This window comes from Scleropages formosus, chromosome 23 (genome assembly GCF_900964775.1).
Source record: "Scleropages formosus chromosome 23, fSclFor1.1, whole genome shotgun sequence".
Lineage (NCBI taxonomy): Eukaryota > Metazoa > Chordata > Actinopteri > Osteoglossiformes > Osteoglossidae > Scleropages > Scleropages formosus.
Genome location: NC_041828.1, coordinates 8,838,830 through 8,858,033, shown reverse-complemented (window position 1 = coordinate 8,858,033; position 19,204 = coordinate 8,838,830). Strand labels below are relative to the sequence as shown.

General features: G+C 45.4%; 1 protein-coding gene across 1 annotated transcript; it reads left to right on the top strand.

Annotated features, from left to right (window-relative positions):
- The first annotated feature begins 17,060 nt into the window (after window positions 1-17,060).
- On the top strand, window positions 17,061-18,455 carry twist1a (twist family bHLH transcription factor 1a). The gene is made up of 2 exons (XM_018750338.2): window positions 17,061-17,750; window positions 18,052-18,455. The coding sequence occupies exon 1, from the start codon at window positions 17,208-17,210 to the stop codon at window positions 17,718-17,720; it is 513 nt and encodes a 170-aa protein (XP_018605854.1). The 5' UTR covers window positions 17,061-17,207; the 3' UTR covers window positions 17,721-17,750; window positions 18,052-18,455.
- Window positions 18,456-19,204: the final 749 nt, after the last annotated feature.

Here is a 19,204-nt window from a genome sequence, read left to right as displayed (position 1 = left end):
ATTATTTTAAACAATTGTGCATAATCAAAACAAAATATACGATATTTAGAAAATAGAAAAAAAATAAAGAAAACTACCTAAAGGATAACGGCTACCCACGTGCGGACAGCTGGATGACAACACAAGCGAATGCGGAAAGGAGTACAGCTGTGCTGTACAGCAGAGGGATGTAAGACCACCCTATCGATCCCCAAGTTCACTCAAGTACTCCAGATTCACAATGAAGACCTTGTGCAGTTCCATCAGCTGTATGTTCCGAGATTCCCTTCGAACGCTTAAATCAACGCGTTGAACGACTGGCACAGCGATAACACCAAAGTCCCATAACGCTCTGAATGCTGCTCTTGTTCGATTGTTATTCATGTGCTTTGAGGTCTGTATCGTCAATGGTCAAATTAGATTTACGCAACTCACACCCTACTTACAGTCATTCATTCATTCAGCTGAGATTTTCTTCTAGTACTGGGTTTGGATATTAAGATACTAACGCAAATTACTCATTCATACAGCTGAGTAATTTTTACTGCATCCGTTCAGGGTAAAAACCTTGAGAAAGTGCGCGACGGTTGGAGCGGGGATTCAAACGCAGGTCTTTTACTCGCAGGGCAACGACTCTAAGCGCTACACAAGCTGCATTCACACCACACCACTCACTCACACCGTTCTCCAAGATTCCTACCAAAATACCAAGGCAGCAACCATCTTAACACAGCCTTATGGAAACCGACAGGCAATTTTATGCCCAGTCAAAATATAAAGTTTTATGAATACTGACATTTTTCAAGAATGGACGATGGCCACTAAAAATACATTTTATACCTTGTCACAATAAGAGGAACCACTCAAAGCAAACAGACACAAGCTGGCAGTTGGAGGGGTTTAGACGTGCTGGTGAAAAAAGAAAACCCTGTTTATGCAAGCAGAGCGGTGGCGGACAACAGAGAGTGTGTGTGTGTGTGTGTGTGTGTGTGTGTGTGTGTGTGTGTGTGTGAGAGAGAGAGAGAAACGGAGAAAGAGAATGTGTGACTGTGCATGACTTGGTAACCTTATGGGGGCATTTTTGAAGCAACTTTCTCCACAAGGACTGTAAAATCTGAAAAGCAGAGCATGTGGGGACATCTCCTGACATAAAATGCCTTTTTTTAAAAAGTTAACGTGCAGACTTTGTCATCAACTTTCACGAGTTTTGGTGAGCCGTGTTTAGGAATTATGCGCCGCATTAAACTGAGTTGGTGTGAAGTCCACAGGACGACATGAAGACGGACGTGAGACTATTTGGGGGGGGGGAGGGGGGCGGTCGCCGCTTCCGTCTCCCGCCGCTGGCTCCCCAGCTGCGCAAACACGCCGGGCTTTGTCGGGGAAGGTCGGCCAGTGAACTGCGATCGCCGAGAAGGGCCCACCTATAAACCCCTCAAACGCTCAGCTCCGCAGACAACCCCCCCCCGTGGGGCTTTTTTACACGGTGCCGCTGAGGATCGCGCTGCGGCCGAGCTGGTCGGGAATGGCGGAAGCACCCAGCGCCACTTTCCCTATGAAAATAGACACCCACGGCCTTGGGCGCAGAAAGCTGCAGGGGCTGGCGGCGATGCGCCGTAACATTACGGCAAACGCACTCCGAGCCTCGGCTGCCAACCTGTGCCTGCGAGCAGCGCGCAAGCATTGCACGCTTATTTTCTACAACAAAAGAAGTGGTGCATAATAAGCCATTGTTGTTTTACAACCAATAGCCGTTTTCTAAATATTAAAACTAAACAACGTCGACAGTCCCACCCTAAACCACAAAAAATGAGATTGTAAAATTTTGTGGCGGTAGAAGTATTTGGTCATGGGTAATGAGGGCCGATTGGCAGACTCTTCGAGCGGGAGAGATGGAGTTTTTCGTTTTTTTCCCCTTTGTTGGCTCTCGGATTAAAATACGCAAGGTTTAGTCTGACAGAGAAGTTCGACACCTCGGAACACTGGAGTCGGGCACGCGGAGGAATGCTAAGCTAAGCAATACGGCCTATAAACAAAGACTCGGTGTTTTACAAGAGGTATGTGCAAAATCTTAGACCTCCACAGACGCCACAAGGCTGAAAAAAGAAAAACTCCAAACGAAACTGCTTTACAAAGAAAGAGTTTTCTCTGGAGTTCAGAACCCCTCGGTGGAGGCTTACAGTAACAACCCAAGACTGTTAGGACTCACTGAACATGTTTACGTAAAGGTCTAAATATTCACACCTCACTTAAATGCATTTCGGTACAATAAACAAGCCTGTCCTGCACAATCGGCAACGTTCTTCGAGTATTCAGATTTTTTTTTTTTTTTTTTCCAGCTCAGTAGATACATTTCCTTACGAACTGCTTTCGGACAATGAATCGCATTTCTCAGAAAATTACGCGCGCTCTGATTTCTGAGGAAAGGTATTGCACCAAAATCAGTGAGTCAGGTACGGTGTTCAGGACTGCTGCCTTGGAGTCTGCAGGTCCAGGGTTCAAATTCCTCTCCAGCTGTAGTACCCTTGATCAGGAACCTCAACTTGAAAGGATGCAGTAAGGGTAACCTGCTCTATAAGTGGGAAAATCATAGTAAAGTTGATTATCTAACAGTGTGCGATGACTTGGACAAAGGCATGAGTTCAGTGAAGCTTAACAATTAGAGGACCCAGGAAGGCTCACTGTTTATTTGTATACCCAAGCAGGTACACCGCTGGGTTTTCAGAGCGCAACCTCCTTACCAAGAGAATATGATCACACACACACACACACACACACACACCATCTGAATTGCTTGTCCCATAGGAGGTCATGGGGAGCCAGAGCCTAACCCAGCAATACAGGGCACAGGGCTGGAGAGAGAGGGGATGTACCCAGGACAGGACGCCAGTCCATTGCAAGGCACCCCAAGCGGGACTCGAACCCCAGACCCACTGGAGAGCAGGACCCGGTTCAACCCACTGCGCCACTGCGCCACCGCGCCCCCTGCAAGAGAATATACTACTCTGTCTAATGTTTTTGTTGTAACTTTTCCCCACCCACAAAGAATATGTGTAATAACTCCTGAAAACATTATATGTTGTTCCTCAGCAAATGCCCAAAGAGGTCAGTTTCTTCTTACAAAGCCACAGAGGCATAAGAGATGGGGGGGAAAAGGTCTTTCTACCAACACCACAGAGGACCAGCTCATGAAATTCAAATTGAGGAGAGCAGCAGATTATGGGATTGGACAGTTATCTGTAAGAGGCAGGGTCCTAAGCTAGCGGTATATTAAGATGCTGTCCCAGTATAAAGGCTTTTTTTCTTGCCCCTGAGCTCTGTATTTCTAATTCCATTATGCTGGGGTCCCCTCTCCTCACTAAAGTTGACTTAAACAAACTCTAAGGTAAGGAGAGGAATAGAAATGGAATCAAGTTCTGGAAAGTAATGTTTACTGTGCTGTTCCCATTTCTTCTCAGGTGGTTCAAATAACTTTAAATCTCCTTATATACGTATATTAAAAGTGTGTACTTACGGGGAGGGGAGACGATACGGTAAATGACACCGAGGGAAAAAGTTTCAGGAGGAATGAAGGACAGTGTGTCGTTGGAGAAGTTCTGCTTGGACTCATCCCTAGAATAACAATAAACATTTTCTGCAGACTGTTCTGCTTTTGGAAAGCACATGGTGCGATTCGCCCTCACAAGCATGTAGCATGTAGCGTTTAGCGTGTCTCCCTGGGAGCATACGAAATACAGCGAGGTCATTATATCGCTGCCTAAACAAACGGGGCATGACCCCTACCCTCTTCTACTACAGTCTTGCTCTGTTTCGGACTTTATCCATAGCGTCGGTACCATTTCAGCAGCCGAACATCCCTGCAGCCTTATTGCTCTCGTAACATCATCTAAGGTGGGGAAGGAAGAAATGCGTGCGTGTTCCATTAGTATTTAGTAAGACAAGTCTGACGGAAAGCTACAGATTTCGGCTGAGCACGCATAGAGGAGAGCTTGGTTCCTAACAAGACCAACTCATAGACATCATCATCAGAACCGCTTGTCCCATACAGGGTCACAGGGAACCAGAGCCTAACCCGGCAACTCAGGGCACAGGGCTGGAGGGGGAGGGGACACACCCAGGATGGGACGCCAGTCCATCACAAGGCACCCCAAGCAGGACTCAAACCCCAGACCCACCGGAGAGCAGGACTGTGGTCCAACCCACTGCGCCACCACACCACTCATAGAGATGGTTATTTTTATTAAATATTAGTGTTAGAACGAGTACTAGGATTAGTAAAAGAGGTTATAACTTATGAACAATACAAAGATTGTCCTTGAGTGTTGCCCATAGTCACAAAGATGATCAGAACTGCTGAAGCGTACCAACTGCCTTTATAGGTTCCGAAAATTTTGTACAATAGGGCTCCGCAATTCTAGTCTCTGAGAGCAGCAGGCCACTCTGATTTCTGCTCTGCCTCACCTCTTCCTTGCTATATTGAGGTATAAGGCACCTTACGGGGTATAATTCCAGCACCACTTAGAACCTACTCTATAAATCATTGAGGATTGTGGCTCTCTAGGCCCAGACGTCCTCTTTATCCACACATATAAGTGCATGGCAAAATACTTGGAAACCAGTTTGTTGTTTTTCTTAGGTTATTTCTGTCTCGTTCTCTGTCTAGACCAGATAAAGTTCGTGCGCATTTTCGCGGGAAGATCTAATCGCTGTCACGGCGGAGGCGCTTTGCTCCGGCCAGGTGTACCGCGCAGCTGGCAAAGCAATAAGCAGCAGAAACACTGAGCAGACCCGATGGCATCAAAGCCCTGAGCGTGGCGTCCGAAGGCCTGCTTTACTGCCCACGGGTCGAGAGACGACACCGTCCCGTTTGCAAAACCGATGGGAAAAAGGGTCGTTTTCTTTGTCACCCTCTTAATCCAGAGCCTTGCATCCTTCCTCCACCCCAGACTCCTGCTATCAAACCCAGATATGATGTCTGACTCTCACTGCGAGGACTGAGATCATACTGTAAGTGTGGGGGGAGGTGGGGGTTCCTGACCATTTCGCCCTTCCGGTCTCAAGCCAGCGTGCCGCTCTCTTTGAACTGAAAACCCTTCCAAGGCTGCGCTTGTGACGACCATCTCATCTCCTCGACTTTTCTGAAGGAAGCGAAGGTGAAACGGAAGCAGGTCCATGCGAACCGACACGTGCGCATGGGGCATCGGCCATAAATCGCACGAGCGCAACGGAAAAAGACGATAAGCCGCCGCAAAAGAACATGACGGGCGACAGCTAATTTGTATTGCTGTGTAACGGCGGTGGGAGATTTTGCTGCCGCGGTGTTTTTGAGCTGCGCGGACATTTTCACAGGGAACAGAATCGGCCTCAAGGGCCCGAGGACCTAAGCAGAAGCAGCCAGGCTTTATTAGATGCCGTTTACAGGGGGAAATTGGCGCCTAGACTTCGCCGCCAGACGCAGCTTGCTGGTGACCCGCTATTCCCCTCGCACCCCTCTGTCTGGTGGTTATTTGCCACTCGACGCCACATTTACAAGCCCTTTGGTGTTCCTGGATGCCTCTGATAGTGTCACACCTACAGTAGCAGCACACAGGCCAGGCTGCGCTCCCTTGGCTTGCGCGGTGAAGGGAGGAGGAGGCGTTCGTCACAAAGTGACAGAACGCCTCCAGAGCCGCTAGCCTCATTTCCAACGTTTTCAGCTGCTTATAAAATCACATACAGCATAATCACATAAGCGCACAACAAATGACTGGTTCGCGGCAATCAAGGAATATTATACGCTGACTCAAAAAAGAGCACAAGATTAGAAAAGACCAGGCAGATATAAAAAAAAAAAGAGGAGCGCTTAGGAATCAAACATTTTAAGTGATAAGGGATAAACTAATGAACAGGAAGAAACAACTGATATTCAGAGAGTAGAATAAAGTTTCATGTGTAATACCGCGTAATACCGTGCAAATTATGGTTGCGCAAAGTCCGCCACAAAGGAACTGTATGCAATGATCACAGCTCACGTTATAATGCTCAGCACAGGGGAGATTATGGAATATTATGGTCAAGAAGCATCCACTAGACTCAAGCACAAAGGCGAGTTTTAAGAAGTGGCCCCAGAGAAAGGAATATTATTTCAGATTTACTGTAGTTTAGGGAAACATTACAGCCGATCTCCAGTAAAATCCACAGGAAATAGGGATCGGGACCCTAAAATATTAAGACAGCACAACTCCAGAAGTCATAGGTTCAATTCTGTTTTCGAGACAATATCAGAGGACAAAAGAAATGTCACTCGGTATGTTTTTGGACCACAGTGTGCTGGCAGGATGACACGGATGTGATGTGGCGTGGAGTCAGCAAGGGTCTGGAGCTGGTCCGCAGAAACCTGGCTCCACTCTGCATTTGTTACAGGGGGAAATTGCTGCCTTAGGGACCTCTCCAGGCAGTCCAAGAAATGTTCTGAGATCTGGTGCTTTGGAGAACCATAAAGGATGGGCAACTCATTGTGAAAACATGTGCTTAGCAAATTTATGCATTTGTTCCCTTGGAAGAAATGCTGCATCACAGGAAGGAGATGATTTCTCAGAGAAGAAATAGCCTACTTTCTAATAGGAAGAGTGGATCCGCAGGTTCAACTTGTTGCCTGTACACACCGACCCGCTTGTCAAGAACCTATCATTAGACCACTGGACCATTAGTACCGTTAGACTCAAGGGTTCAGTGCACGCACACGGAGCAAACTGGGTTCATGCGACTGCTGATTATTGTCCTACACGCTTGTCGGAGCATCCGGACCTGTAAAGTCCTCAGCTCTTATTGCTCTGCATTCCACGCTAAAGCCCAGGAATTTCTGCCCACTATTGCTCTTCAGCAATGAAGTAGCATTGTTGCATTTTATAGCCCTATTTGTCTCATTTGTATTCGTTCACTGTAGGTTCACAGTCCTTCTGCATATTTCTACTGAACCAGGTATTCGGAGTCTGACGGCTATGGCCGTTTCTCCATCGGTTTGAGTTGGAACATTTTGCGAACCGTCACTTGAACATCAAGAGGTCACCAGGTGCTTTTCTGAGGACAGCTCACTGAATGTGGAGCACAATCTAATCTTTTTATGCAAGCTCAACAGTTCTAGGTCTTAAGAAAAAGCTATGATGTATATTTTTTTTATTATTTTGAACATTAATCTTATTAATTTTTTTACCTGTGAATTTCTGCACTGTTTTTACAACACTAGACACTGCTAGAATTCTGTATAGTTTCAAGTTCTCCAATATTCCATATCTAACCACGGTCTTCAGGCCACATGAGCCCTAACGAATAAGTTTCTTGCCGCTTCAGTATCGGCATTATTTTGTCTTGGGGAAATTAAACGCGGTTCTCTCTTTTAGTTTCATTTGGACATATTCAGTTCTATTTAGAGACTGTCCATATTCGAGTACTATTATTATGTGTGTTTGTTTTGCATTCTGCTGAGTCGTGTAATACATCTTTCTGAAGGTTTATCCAGAAATCTTGCGCAACAAAGCTGGAGGAAATTATCGCGGACCCGGAGGAATAATTGAGGAAACGGACGCCGGTGTTTCTGCTGAAAGGCCGACCTTATCTTTGGAACGCTTCCAAACACCCCTGAGCTCGCTGGGCACAAATCTGGCAAAGTATGAATGATCAGAATCTTCTAACAACTGGGCAGTTCTGTGAAGGTCAAAGCAAGAGGCCAGAACAGATTTAGACAACAAATAACCTTTAGCTGAATTTCTTTTTTTTTTATGTTCATAAATATACAATAGCATTCATTTACTATAATGAAATTAATTTTCCTTGGACAGCATGGTGATTGCCACTTGATATCTAGAGCGGAAGCTGGTTATAGCAACCTAAAGTAACCACACTATAAAACTTTATTTCAGGCTATTTTTATACGATATGCAGCCCTTGTGTCCCGTTACGTTCATTTTTTGAATAACTCTTTGTATGTGCCATTTTAGGCCTGTTTACCTTTCATAGAAATCAAAGCACACTCACTACATCCTGCAATCTGCATCACAGGCAGTGCTGGGCTACATAGAGTTAAAGCTGATGTGGTGCCAGAGAGCGGAGTTGTGTTGGAACAGGTATCTGTTCGATTCAAAAACACCAGTAGGAAGAAGTGAACATTGTGTTAGCTTTCCTGGGCATATCTCCATCGATAGTAAGTGCGTTATTAGCCTTAAAAGCGTCGGGGGGGTGGCAGCATGAATACCGACTACCCCCATTAACAGGTTAGAAGCCATAAATGTCTTGTGTGTAAACCAGAACGGTCACTGTTTCTTTGGTTTTTATTTCTTACTTCAAAATCAATATTTACCCAGCAGCCCGCGGAGTTCAACATTACCTCATACCTATCTCCGTGTCCAGCTGCGTTTTCTCACCGTCACCATGACAACTGGAGGAATGTGCACATCATGTTTATCCTGCAGCCAGAAAAACAGGGGACGTAAAGGGACGTTTGCGAGCGGGAGATGAACATACTCACCTTCAAGTAAAGCTTATTATGTCGCTTGCAAGGTTATTATTTATTTCTGCACTTCAGTGTCATACTTCATTACGAGGATTTTAGTGGTTCTTTCACATTCTTAATATCTACCTTCTCCACACAATGCGCAGTAACAGCCATTTTGACAATGTTAACCTAATTAAATATATTATTTGTCATATTCTGAATGAATTTATTATGAAATAACAACACACAGACTTATACCGAATGTTAGGAAATATTTTGATTGACTTTGCCCCGTTTCCCAGCAACTTAATAATTATTCTAAAGACTCTGATGGGCTTGTTTCCCATGCACCAAGGAGTTATTTTTCCCACGTCAGAGAATTCTACCTTGTGACATTTTACCCAAAGTGTCGAGTTACCATTTTTTGTGATTACAGTGTAAAAATACACCCAGTGCTGTGTTTATTCTGCCTAGGAAAAATATCAGAGAGACTAACCACAAGGCCTGTTTACCTTTCATAGAAATCAAAGCACACTCACTACATCCTGCAATCTGCAGCACGCCACTCACACAATCTCACATTACAGGAAGTTATTTACTGCGCAAGCGAGGTGAACTTGGGGATCCCTGGCGAGAGTTCTCAGTTTTACTCCAGATATTGCCGTTACCTGCTTTATGTTGCGTGATATGTTACGTTAGCAGACCTTCTTATCTAAAATGGCCAGCTTCACTTGCACCCTATATGTCAGACCGTTTGTAATATGAAAAGTACCTGAGACGAGGTCAGAGTGACATGAACAGGGTAAGAGTGGAACACCCCTGACACTCCGCAACACAGCCTGTTGCCCTTGGATCATGAACCCGGCGCTCCAGACACTTTCCTACACCACGAGATTAACTTTTAATATGGAATCAAAAGCCCTGAAAACCATTACCTTAACAAAAACACTAAACTTATTCCCTTAGCAAAAGCTCTTGGGCATTTAAAAGTACATTAGGAATATTGTTTTAGGAAGGAAATACGATCTTGCCGGAATACTTTACTGTAACACATCGGGCTGGTTTACCGACGACCTCTTCTGACAGGGACACCTCAAGCCTGAGCCGTCCTCAAGGTTTGGTCTTCCCACGGCTAGTAATAACAAACTTCCCCACTGCAGGGAACAATGGAGGATTTGTGTGCCACGGGCACGAAGACAAACTTCCTGATCTGCGTCCTCCGAATCTGTCTGATCCTTTGATCGCCACCAAAAAGTCCAGTAACCTGCATTTCGCATCGCGGCGACGCCGGAGACCCGTTTTGTTTAAACGTAGTAGCTGAAGTCCATCGAAGGCGCACCGCCACAGGTCAGCGAGCAGAGTATTTCAGGGAGAGTATAAACCATCACCTTCAACGCGTTGCGCTGAACACGATGCTGAACGAATGCCCTTTCGCCTACTGAAAAAAAAATACACGGGGAAAAAAATGTGCAAAAAAATACATCGGTAATCGTGACGCAGCAGACGTGTGAAAGTCTGGCTGGATACGCAGCCGCATCGTCAAAACCAAAGACAAACGCAGTGAAAAACCAGCTCGAAATAAAACACGGGCGACCTGTGAGCTGGCCTGTTAGTTTTGTTGGCGTTCATCCCGAAATACGTGAACTCCAACTGCACTCAAATAAATTAGGGTTGAGAGAAATGTCAGAAGATTCTATACCTGCAAACACACTTTGCTCAAAAGATACAAAAGAGACACATCAATATATGTTGCCAGCAGTTGGCCAAATACATCTCCCATCCATTTATATTATTACTAAGTAGTTTGGCTGAGCAAAGTTTTTGTTTAATACAGCCAACAAATCCACCTTAATAATGACTAATGCCGGGACTTAGCTATTCATATAAATAGGCTACAACGTACTCCTAATGCTCAAATAAGGTCAAAAGCAGGACTAAGATGACTGACAGCAATAACCGCAGTTCGGCAGCACAGTTTGTTCCACTTACCTTTGTGCATAACATCCACACTAATTCCATCATCAGAACTATGATAACTTGCAATAAAGGAATGCTTAGTGGAGAATAAAAAAAAAATACAAAGCTATTAATTAAAACACCTGTCTACCACCAGACTTACACAACTTCCCACAAAGAAAAAAAAAAATCAGTCCTCAGTGTGAAACATGTCCTGAAATTGCTTCCTAGATGATTTTATAGTAACATTTTCAATGATTATTAAGAGCTACTAAAGCATCGCTGCAATGAAAAGAGAAGTATTTGAATAAAATCTGCCTGGGGACACCGAGTTATGCTAATAAACCCCGAACACACTCAATGTACCAGAAAACTGCAGAGCAAAACAGATGAAGTGATCTTTGTTCTGTCTTAAATTTCAGTGAGCTGGGGGATACAATTAATTAATAATCATTACAGAGCAGGTTCTTCAGGCTCCATTTAACTCCAGAGGACCTCACTGAGTAATAATCTCCCTTTTTCTGAGCCTTTCAACTGAGGGGAAACTTTTTCTCCTTTTCCTGGAAACTGACAGTTATTTACACTTATTTGCAAAATAAAAGGGGGACTCAAATATCGCGACTGTAGGGGAATGTTATATTTGGTCTCTTGCACTGGTTCCTTTTAAGTGACAGAAGTCTCATTATTTAGCTCCCATTGCACCGGGATACAGAGTAAACAGGGCAGGGTGACCCTTTATCCAGCAGGGCTCCCCTTCAGAACATCATTAAACTCACTCCTGCACTCCTGGGATCAAATGGCAGAGCCACAGCCCAGCGAAGCTCACAGACCTTCTCCATGCATCGAGCAGAAGAAAAGTCCTTTTCGAGGGGATTTCGGGTTACAATTTAAGAGATGAAAGCAGGTGCACTTGAAGCGGAATTAAAAGACATATTAAAACAGCAGGACGTGGCCCGTGGATGGGTGCCAAGAAGGAACTGAGCTCATCGCTTTGACAGGATTTCAGAGCTGAATGACGGCGGCTGTGACACCCGCGCGACCCGGACTGCTCTCCGTCGTCTTTAATTAGCCCTAAAAGCTGTGAGTCGTCGTTCCCTCAGACTTGTCCTCCATACTTTCAAGGACTGGGCTGGAAATACTACATTTGCCGAGCTTGTGCACAGCTCTACGGCTGCGGCCCTTCCTCCGAAGACCCGCTGAAGATCGTAAGCATGGCGAGCTGAAGACTGGGACCCAACAGAACTTCCGAAGGTTGCTCGAGGACCACCGGCGGGGAGCCCTAACCGCTGCTTTCGGACTTAACGCGGACTACTTCGGGACCTTCGAGGACGGATTTCGGAGCTCCTCCGGCAACCTTCGGGAACTGCTTCCGAGCTCCGATGGACCTGCAAGGGCTCGCTCTGGAGCCGGTCCTTCCAGGCTTTGCCGCCGACCTGGACTTTGCGGACGTGCCAAAGCAGCAGGGCTCCACCATCTCGGTGGAGAGCGCGGGCTGCCGGCGGGGCCTGTACTGCGGCTTCCACGCGGCGCAGGCGCGCGGGGAGGAGAGCCGCTCCGCCGACAGGCGCGAGGCCGCCGCCGCCGCCGCGCGCACGCTGCCGCCGGCCGCGGGCCGGTCCCGGAGGAAGCGCGTGATCAGCACGGTGCAGCGGCAGGCGGCCAACATCCGGGAACGCAGGAGGATGTTCAGCCTGAACGAGGCGTTCGACGAGCTGCGCAAGAAGGTGCCCACGTTCGCCTACGAGAAGCGGCTGTCGAGGATAGAAACGCTGCGCCTCGCCATCGTCTACATCTCCTTTATGACGGAGCTCCTGGAGAAGAATTAAAGCCACCCACACACACACAGTTATCGCTGAACACTCCTCCTGTCCTGGACCGTCTCTGCCGCGGCCAACAGCGAGTCACCTGCTGCTTTCCGTGGTGGAAATGAAATCATCGACATCGTCCTGCGTCTCTTTCTGGCTGCGTCGAGTTTTATATAAACGACACGAACGAAGTGCAGCCTGACTGTCGTACTTAGCCGTGTTGAATATTTATAACATGAACGTGACCTGCTGAAGACGAAATATTTCTGAAGGTACCGCAATATATAAAGGATGTTTTTTTTTTCTATCCACTAGATGCACAGAAAACATGTACATTAAGTAATCGATTCGCTTCCACTACTGGCTTTTACGCTGGATCATCATGTCATGGATATATCTGTCATTTTAAAATGAAGCCAAAGACAAGAACAACGTGACATTGATGAAAAGACTTGGTCTGGCTAATAAATGCACCTTCCAAACCAGCACCAAAAGCATGTAGGCTCTTTAATATTTATTCACTTTTTAAACAATCTCCAACCTTTAGTAGGGATATATGGTAAAAAAAAATAGGGAACTGTGCAAGGACAGCCGGTAGCGTCGTGCTTAGAGCCGCTGTCTTCGGCTCTAAAGGCTGCAGGTTCGATCCCACCTCCTACTGTAAATCTTTAAGCAAGGTATGTACCCTAAAGTGCTCCAGTTTAAAAGAAAAAAAAATTTTACCTACCTCTACACGTGGGTGAATAAGTGTAAACTCAACACCGTAAATCACCCTGGAGAAATGCATCAGCTAAATGAATAAATGTGTGTTGTATATAGTTACTTGAAAAAAAAGGGCTGACTAATGCTGTCTGGCAGGTAACCAGAGAGAATAAGTGATTCACCATCACCGGGGTATTTTCTTTGGGGGGGGTGTCATTACAGTAGCACAGGTATCTGTTCCGAATTAAGATCAGCACCTCGGAGAGCACAACCACCGACAGGTATTGGCACCTGTGGAACTGAGACCTGCCATCGAGGCTTTAGTGGCTCACCTCCTGCGCTCATTCATACTGACTCACTCTGCTGCTTGTAGGGATTCACAAAGTTGGTATTAATTTCACAGTGACTTCTTGTAGCACAAATGATATGAGAAGATCGTGTCCCACTGTAAAGGGGCCTGCTGGACTGACAAAGTGTCCCTGCTGTGGTATTACAGGTGACTCGGCAGGTCTGCAGAAGGCAGCTCTTTCCACCACCGTGGAGCCCTAGATCAGTTATGCAATGACATGGCCTAACAGAGAGTCTCAGTGACCTTGCAGGTCCCTTCCCAGCATGCCTCTTGTTCCTGTGCACACACCTTCTTTGTCTGTGTGGAACTCCACTTTGTTACCATAGTGATGTCTGAGCTACCCTTTTCCACATACTCATATTATGCTGCTTCTGAACAGCTTGTCATTCAGAATGAATTTTCTCAGACGCAACTTCACACACGGTGCAATTTAAACTAGCTGAGCTGAAATTCAGACTAAATCAGAGCAAGATTTTTTGTCAAATACTGATTGAAGTATATGTCGGACTGCTTCGGTAGGATATTTCTGCATTAACTTTCATTAGGTGAGACATTTAAGACCATTTCAGGCAGGAAATACACTGGTGTTAGAATTAAAAAATTCGCCGCATGTGACAATATTTAAAAGTACTTTAAAATGTTTGAAAGTGTCTTAATTGAAGTGGAAATACAGTTGCTCAGAAGGCAGATCTTCTTGCTAGGCACAGGGCTTTCAATGCTAATTGACAAAGAGGACAATGTTTCTCGAGCCAGAGTAAGCAACCAGAGCATGCCAGAAACAATGGCGGTTTGCACTCAAAAGTAAACACATGTCAAAGTTCCCAATGTGCACAAGCGATCGAAATGGCTGTGACACCGCAGTGCATTTGTTGCCAGGCTTTGGAGTATATGTTTAATTCACTGATACTTACCCCAACAAAATGTTACTATGTGCACCAAAAACTTGGTTCTGTTTCATATATGTATACTTTCAATAAATGATGTATTATATACAGTACGTGTATACCATACAGTACATGTGTATGTATACACACCCATTATCAGAATAAAATTAACAAAATGCTCCATTATGCATCATCACAATATTACAATATGCTGTCTACTCACACATTATAATCAATATTGTCTCCTCATTCTATGCTGCAAATCTCTGACCTTAGAGATTTATGTTAATATTGAAGGGTGAACTCTTAATTAACCACATAAAAAAGAATATATATATAAAACTCATCTGTGCATTCACCAGTTGCAAAAACAGTCAGTAAAAATTCATCATTGTACAAATAAAAATCAGTCATTGTAAAAATGTGACGTAAACAGACGTGTTATTTCACTTTAAGGCCTATAAATTAATCCAGCACTTTTGAGATGTGCTGCTCACATGTATGTATCTCACTTTGCGATGACAAAAAAAAAAAAAACACTTGCTTTTTTCATTAAACGTTTTTAAAACTATGTATAAATGTGGTATTATTTGGGATTCTTAACCCTCTATGCAACTACAACAGAACAAACTATTTTGAAAACAAGAATGACTTGCGGGGGTGCAGTGGTGCAGTGGGTTGGACTGGGTCCTGCTCTCTAGTGGGTCTGGGGTTCGAGTCCCGCATGGGGTGCCTTGTGATGGACTGGTGTCCTGTCCTGGGTGTGTCCCCTCCCCCTCTGGCCTTACGCCCTGTGTTGCCGGGTAGGCTCTGGCTCCCTGCGACCCCGTATGGGACAAGCGGTTCAGAAAGTGTGTGTGTGTGATGACTTGTAGTCTTTTACTCTTCTCTCAGAAAAAAAAGGACACGTGTATCTCATTTATACATTTCTCATTTATGAATATGTCATTTACGGGTATGACCAGGGGTCCCAAACAAGGAGACACCTCAGTTTATTTAAGGGTGGTTTCTGTGGTGAAACAGCACCTAATTATGCTTAAAATATTGTAAAGAACAATTACCCACTTCTTGCTTTTTTCTTTTATGAAACCATGCTGAGTGACATACAGACCACAGGTCCACATGGTCTTTGACACAAGTGACAGGCCTCCATCGATTAGTTTGATAGGAAAGTTTGCCCTCTTGTGGTCAAAGCGTTTGCACCCAGTTTGAGAGCATTCGAGTCAAGTGACAAAGTGAAGTGACTGGATGAACAGAAGCCTAGGGCACATATCTGGAACACACTGTGTAAATTAGATACATTTTAAATGAAGGGAATGATCAAACTCTGTCTTAAGTGCTGATGGCATATTGCACCCCACTGAGAGCACCCTGGACTGCTTAATATTCTCCGTTTGTCACATGTATAATATTGCAGCTTATAAAGGCTTGCAAAGAATCCTTGAACATACTGATCTGGGTCATGTTCCTTGTAGGCACCTTAAAAGGTCAAACTGGACAAGTTTGGCAGTAACCGTGTAATTTTACCACCGAATTTATTTTGCCAAGACCATATTACATTTGTATATTTGTGGCACTCCTCAATGAACAGGGCCAAAGATGGGTGCTTTACCAATCGGGAGGCCTTCCTCTGCATTCGTCCACATTAAAGTGTTTTATATGTTTGCTTTGGATGCTTTTCTTTCTTTCTTTCTTTTTTTTTCTCTCGCCAGGTGATGTTTGTCTTGCATTTGGGCAGCGCAGTTTGAGCGTGACCTGCTGTGAAAGCCCATCAACCCTAATCCGAGCGGCCTCCTCGGCGTGTCAGCCACGCACTTCGCAGCTATTTAGTACCTGGGAAAATAAATGCTGGAAACCCCCACCCCCCGACCCCCTCGATGACGTCACTCTGCAACGCACTAATACTCCTTGAGGTCCTGCGCACCTTTCGCAGTCCAACAACAGTTTGCGCTTCTACACGTTGGAGAAATTGAGGAATTTTCACCTTTGCGCGCGTTGCGTAAAAAATGCGCTGTTTTTGACTGCGTCGAACACGGGTCCGAATCGCGCGTGCGCCCTCGACTCCCCCCGGTGAGCGAAGTGGACCAAGTTTGAGAGTGACAGCAGCGCATCATTTGCATCGCTGTGAAACGGTAGACGTCCCAGCGGGTCCCCTCCGACTGCGAGCCTTTCCACACGTTACAAGCGCGCGACCCGCAGATTCCACGCGCGCGACAAGCCGCAGTTCAGTTCTTCGCACGAAAGCAGCGCGCGCCCCACGCACACGTGGAAACGCGCGCCGTGGTTCGCGATGATGTCAGTGCAGCGTTAAACTTCTTAATAATAGTGCCTTTAATGAAACTCTTAGATCCTTGTGTGAGGGACGTGTTTCGCTGTGATGTCAACACGCGTGAAACAAGGGAAAATATATATACCTACCTGCCCTAAAAACAAAAATGGCTTATCATGTGAAATATCAATTTATTAGCCGCATAATCTGGTGGCATGACCAGTGTGTATCATTAAATCATTAAATAAGCTCGTGGGCTATAAATGCTTCCGGGAACCTTGCGTACACGAGCGAAACAAAATAATGTTTCTTTCGCCCCGTTGTCACGCGTGAAACCTTTTCCCTTTCTTGTCTCGCTTAGTCTCAGCGTTCACTTTTCGGCCTCGCGCACGAAACACCGAAACGAAACTTTAGAAGGTGTCTTCTCGTCTCTCTGGAAGTTGAAGCGCTGGCTCTTCTGCAGGACACCGCCGAAACCAAGTGATCCTTGTATAACGGAAACTTTTCCGAAGGCTCCCCCACCCTCCCTTCCTCCCAACCTCCACGCGGGGCTCCTCCTTGGCCAATCGTCTCTTTCTCCAAACTCTCTGCGCCGTCCAGGCTATAAGAAGCCCTCGGAGTCTCCAAGAAGCTGGAAACACCTCCTTGACCGAGGAGCCAGCGAGCGACAGCGAGGGAGTGCTTAATCTCACATCATCCGCTGTAAGGCTGGTCCACCCGTGCGAGATTTGGTGTGAGACAACCAGAAGAGGAGCGCTGGTGGCGGTGGTGTTCGCGGAGAGCCTCGGTGGACGTGATGTTTGAGGAGACCATGCAGGAAGAGTCGAGCTCGCCCCTGTCTCCAGTGGACAGTCTCAGCAACAGCGAGGAAGAGGCGGACAGGCAGCAGCAGAAGAGGTGTGGGAGGAAGAGGAGATCGAGCAGGAAGAACGGGGAGGACTCGGACAGCCCGACCCCTGGGAAAAGGGGCAAGAAGTCGAGCAACAGCAGCAGCAGCCCGCAGTCCCTGGAGGAGCTGCAGACGCAGCGGGTGATGGCGAACGTGCGCGAGCGCCAGAGGACGCAGTCCCTCAACGAGGCGTTCGCGTCCTTGCGCAAGATCATCCCCACTTTGCCGTCGGACAAGCTGAGCAAGATCCAGACCCTCAAACTGGCGGCCAGGTACATCGACTTCCTGTGCCAGGTTCTACAGAGCGACGAGCTGGACTCCAAAATGTCGAGCTGCAGCTATGTGGCCCACGAAAGACTGAGCTACGCCTTCTCCGTGTGGAGGATGGAGGGCGCGTGGTCCATGTCAACATCCCACTAGTGTCCGTGGATCTGTGAGGCGACAAACACGGTACGCGCCGCGCTCCTTTGCAACCTCGCCTGCGCCTCAGCAGATCTGTCTGCCACTTGAAATATTGAGGCTCTGCGGCTGCAACAACGGAAAAAAAAAATCTCAGCGTTTAAGTGAAATCTCTTTATTATGGCACACCCTGAGCTATTTACCTTTATTTCTCTTTATTTACCTCTCTAACCTCTGTCACCGTTAGGCAGTGTCTGCAGTGCCGCAAAATAACCCCCCCGATCTCCAGATCAGGCTGCCTGCAGAAATCAGTGTTAGAATGTAACATTGATGCTGTTGTTGTTTTTCGCAGGTCACCCCCCCACCCCCCACCCCCGTTCCATGTACCTGTCCGGGGAGGAGGTCGAAGCTGGATGTGTACAAAGCTTCAGAGGTTTCTTCAGAGGGGACTAAGGAAGGGTGTTTTATGGCAAGGAGGACGAGGCGTGCGGAGCACTTAGAGCAGCAGAAGGCCGTGGACGCGGGAGAGCCGAGTGCACAGCGCGCGCAGCGAGAGCGAGGCCCTCTACATTCTGATCTCTCTTTGAACCCTTTTCTGTTTGACGATGAATGTTGGAAATATGTATTTCTTTATGCATGCTTTTTGACCAGCCGTGCCTGTTTTATATGGAGAGAGAGGGGAAATGCATCGAATATTTCGTTTCATGATGAGGACATTTTTTTTTAAAACTTGGCTCATTCATGTGCAGATTGTTTTACAAAGGTTTTTTTTTTTTTTTCTTTTCTACGAAATACATTTTATTTATTTATTGATGACACGTTATGATGCAGAATAGATCTGGTGTCTAAATGCATTCCTATTTTTATTAATGTTTTGTAAATAATTGTATATTTTTCTGCAATAAAATAAAGTGCGAATTTTTACCCAAAACACGTTTGAAATAATTAAGTTAGTGAAACATGCGAAGCTGTCGTAGCTTTTTAAATAAAAAAATGTATATTGGAAAAAGCCATAAAAGAGAAATGTTTAATAGTTTAACATTGGTTGTGTATTAGTTTAGTAAAAGTTAAGGTATTTTTTTCTGACTAGGTGGCCATAATTCATTCAGATTTTGTTCCATCGTAAAGGTAATTAAAGCAAAAACAACATTTTTTTCTTTATAAAAAATCTCATGTCTTATATGCAACAATTTTATCAGAAATCTTTTTGTTATGTTTTAACTTATATATACATAAACGAGTGTGTGTGTATATGTATATTGTTATACATTTATATTCCAGTGAATTCCATTTAAAATTTTAACATAAGTCAAAGCAAGTATTTTTCTTTATACAATACTTCCTCATTTAAAAAAAAATACAGTACCATTTAATCACATGTATTTAAAAATACAATAATCACGCTCATTGCATTTTTTTTAAAATATGTTGAGAATGAAAAAATTAAATATATGTTATTATTATTATTATTATTATTGAAATGTTGAATTCGGAGCATACTAGTT

Coding starts and splice junctions, on each gene's coding strand:
- twist1a (XM_018750338.2), top strand. CDS start 17,208: ATGTTTGAGGAGACCATGCAGGAAGAGTCGAGCTCGCCCCTGTCTCCA.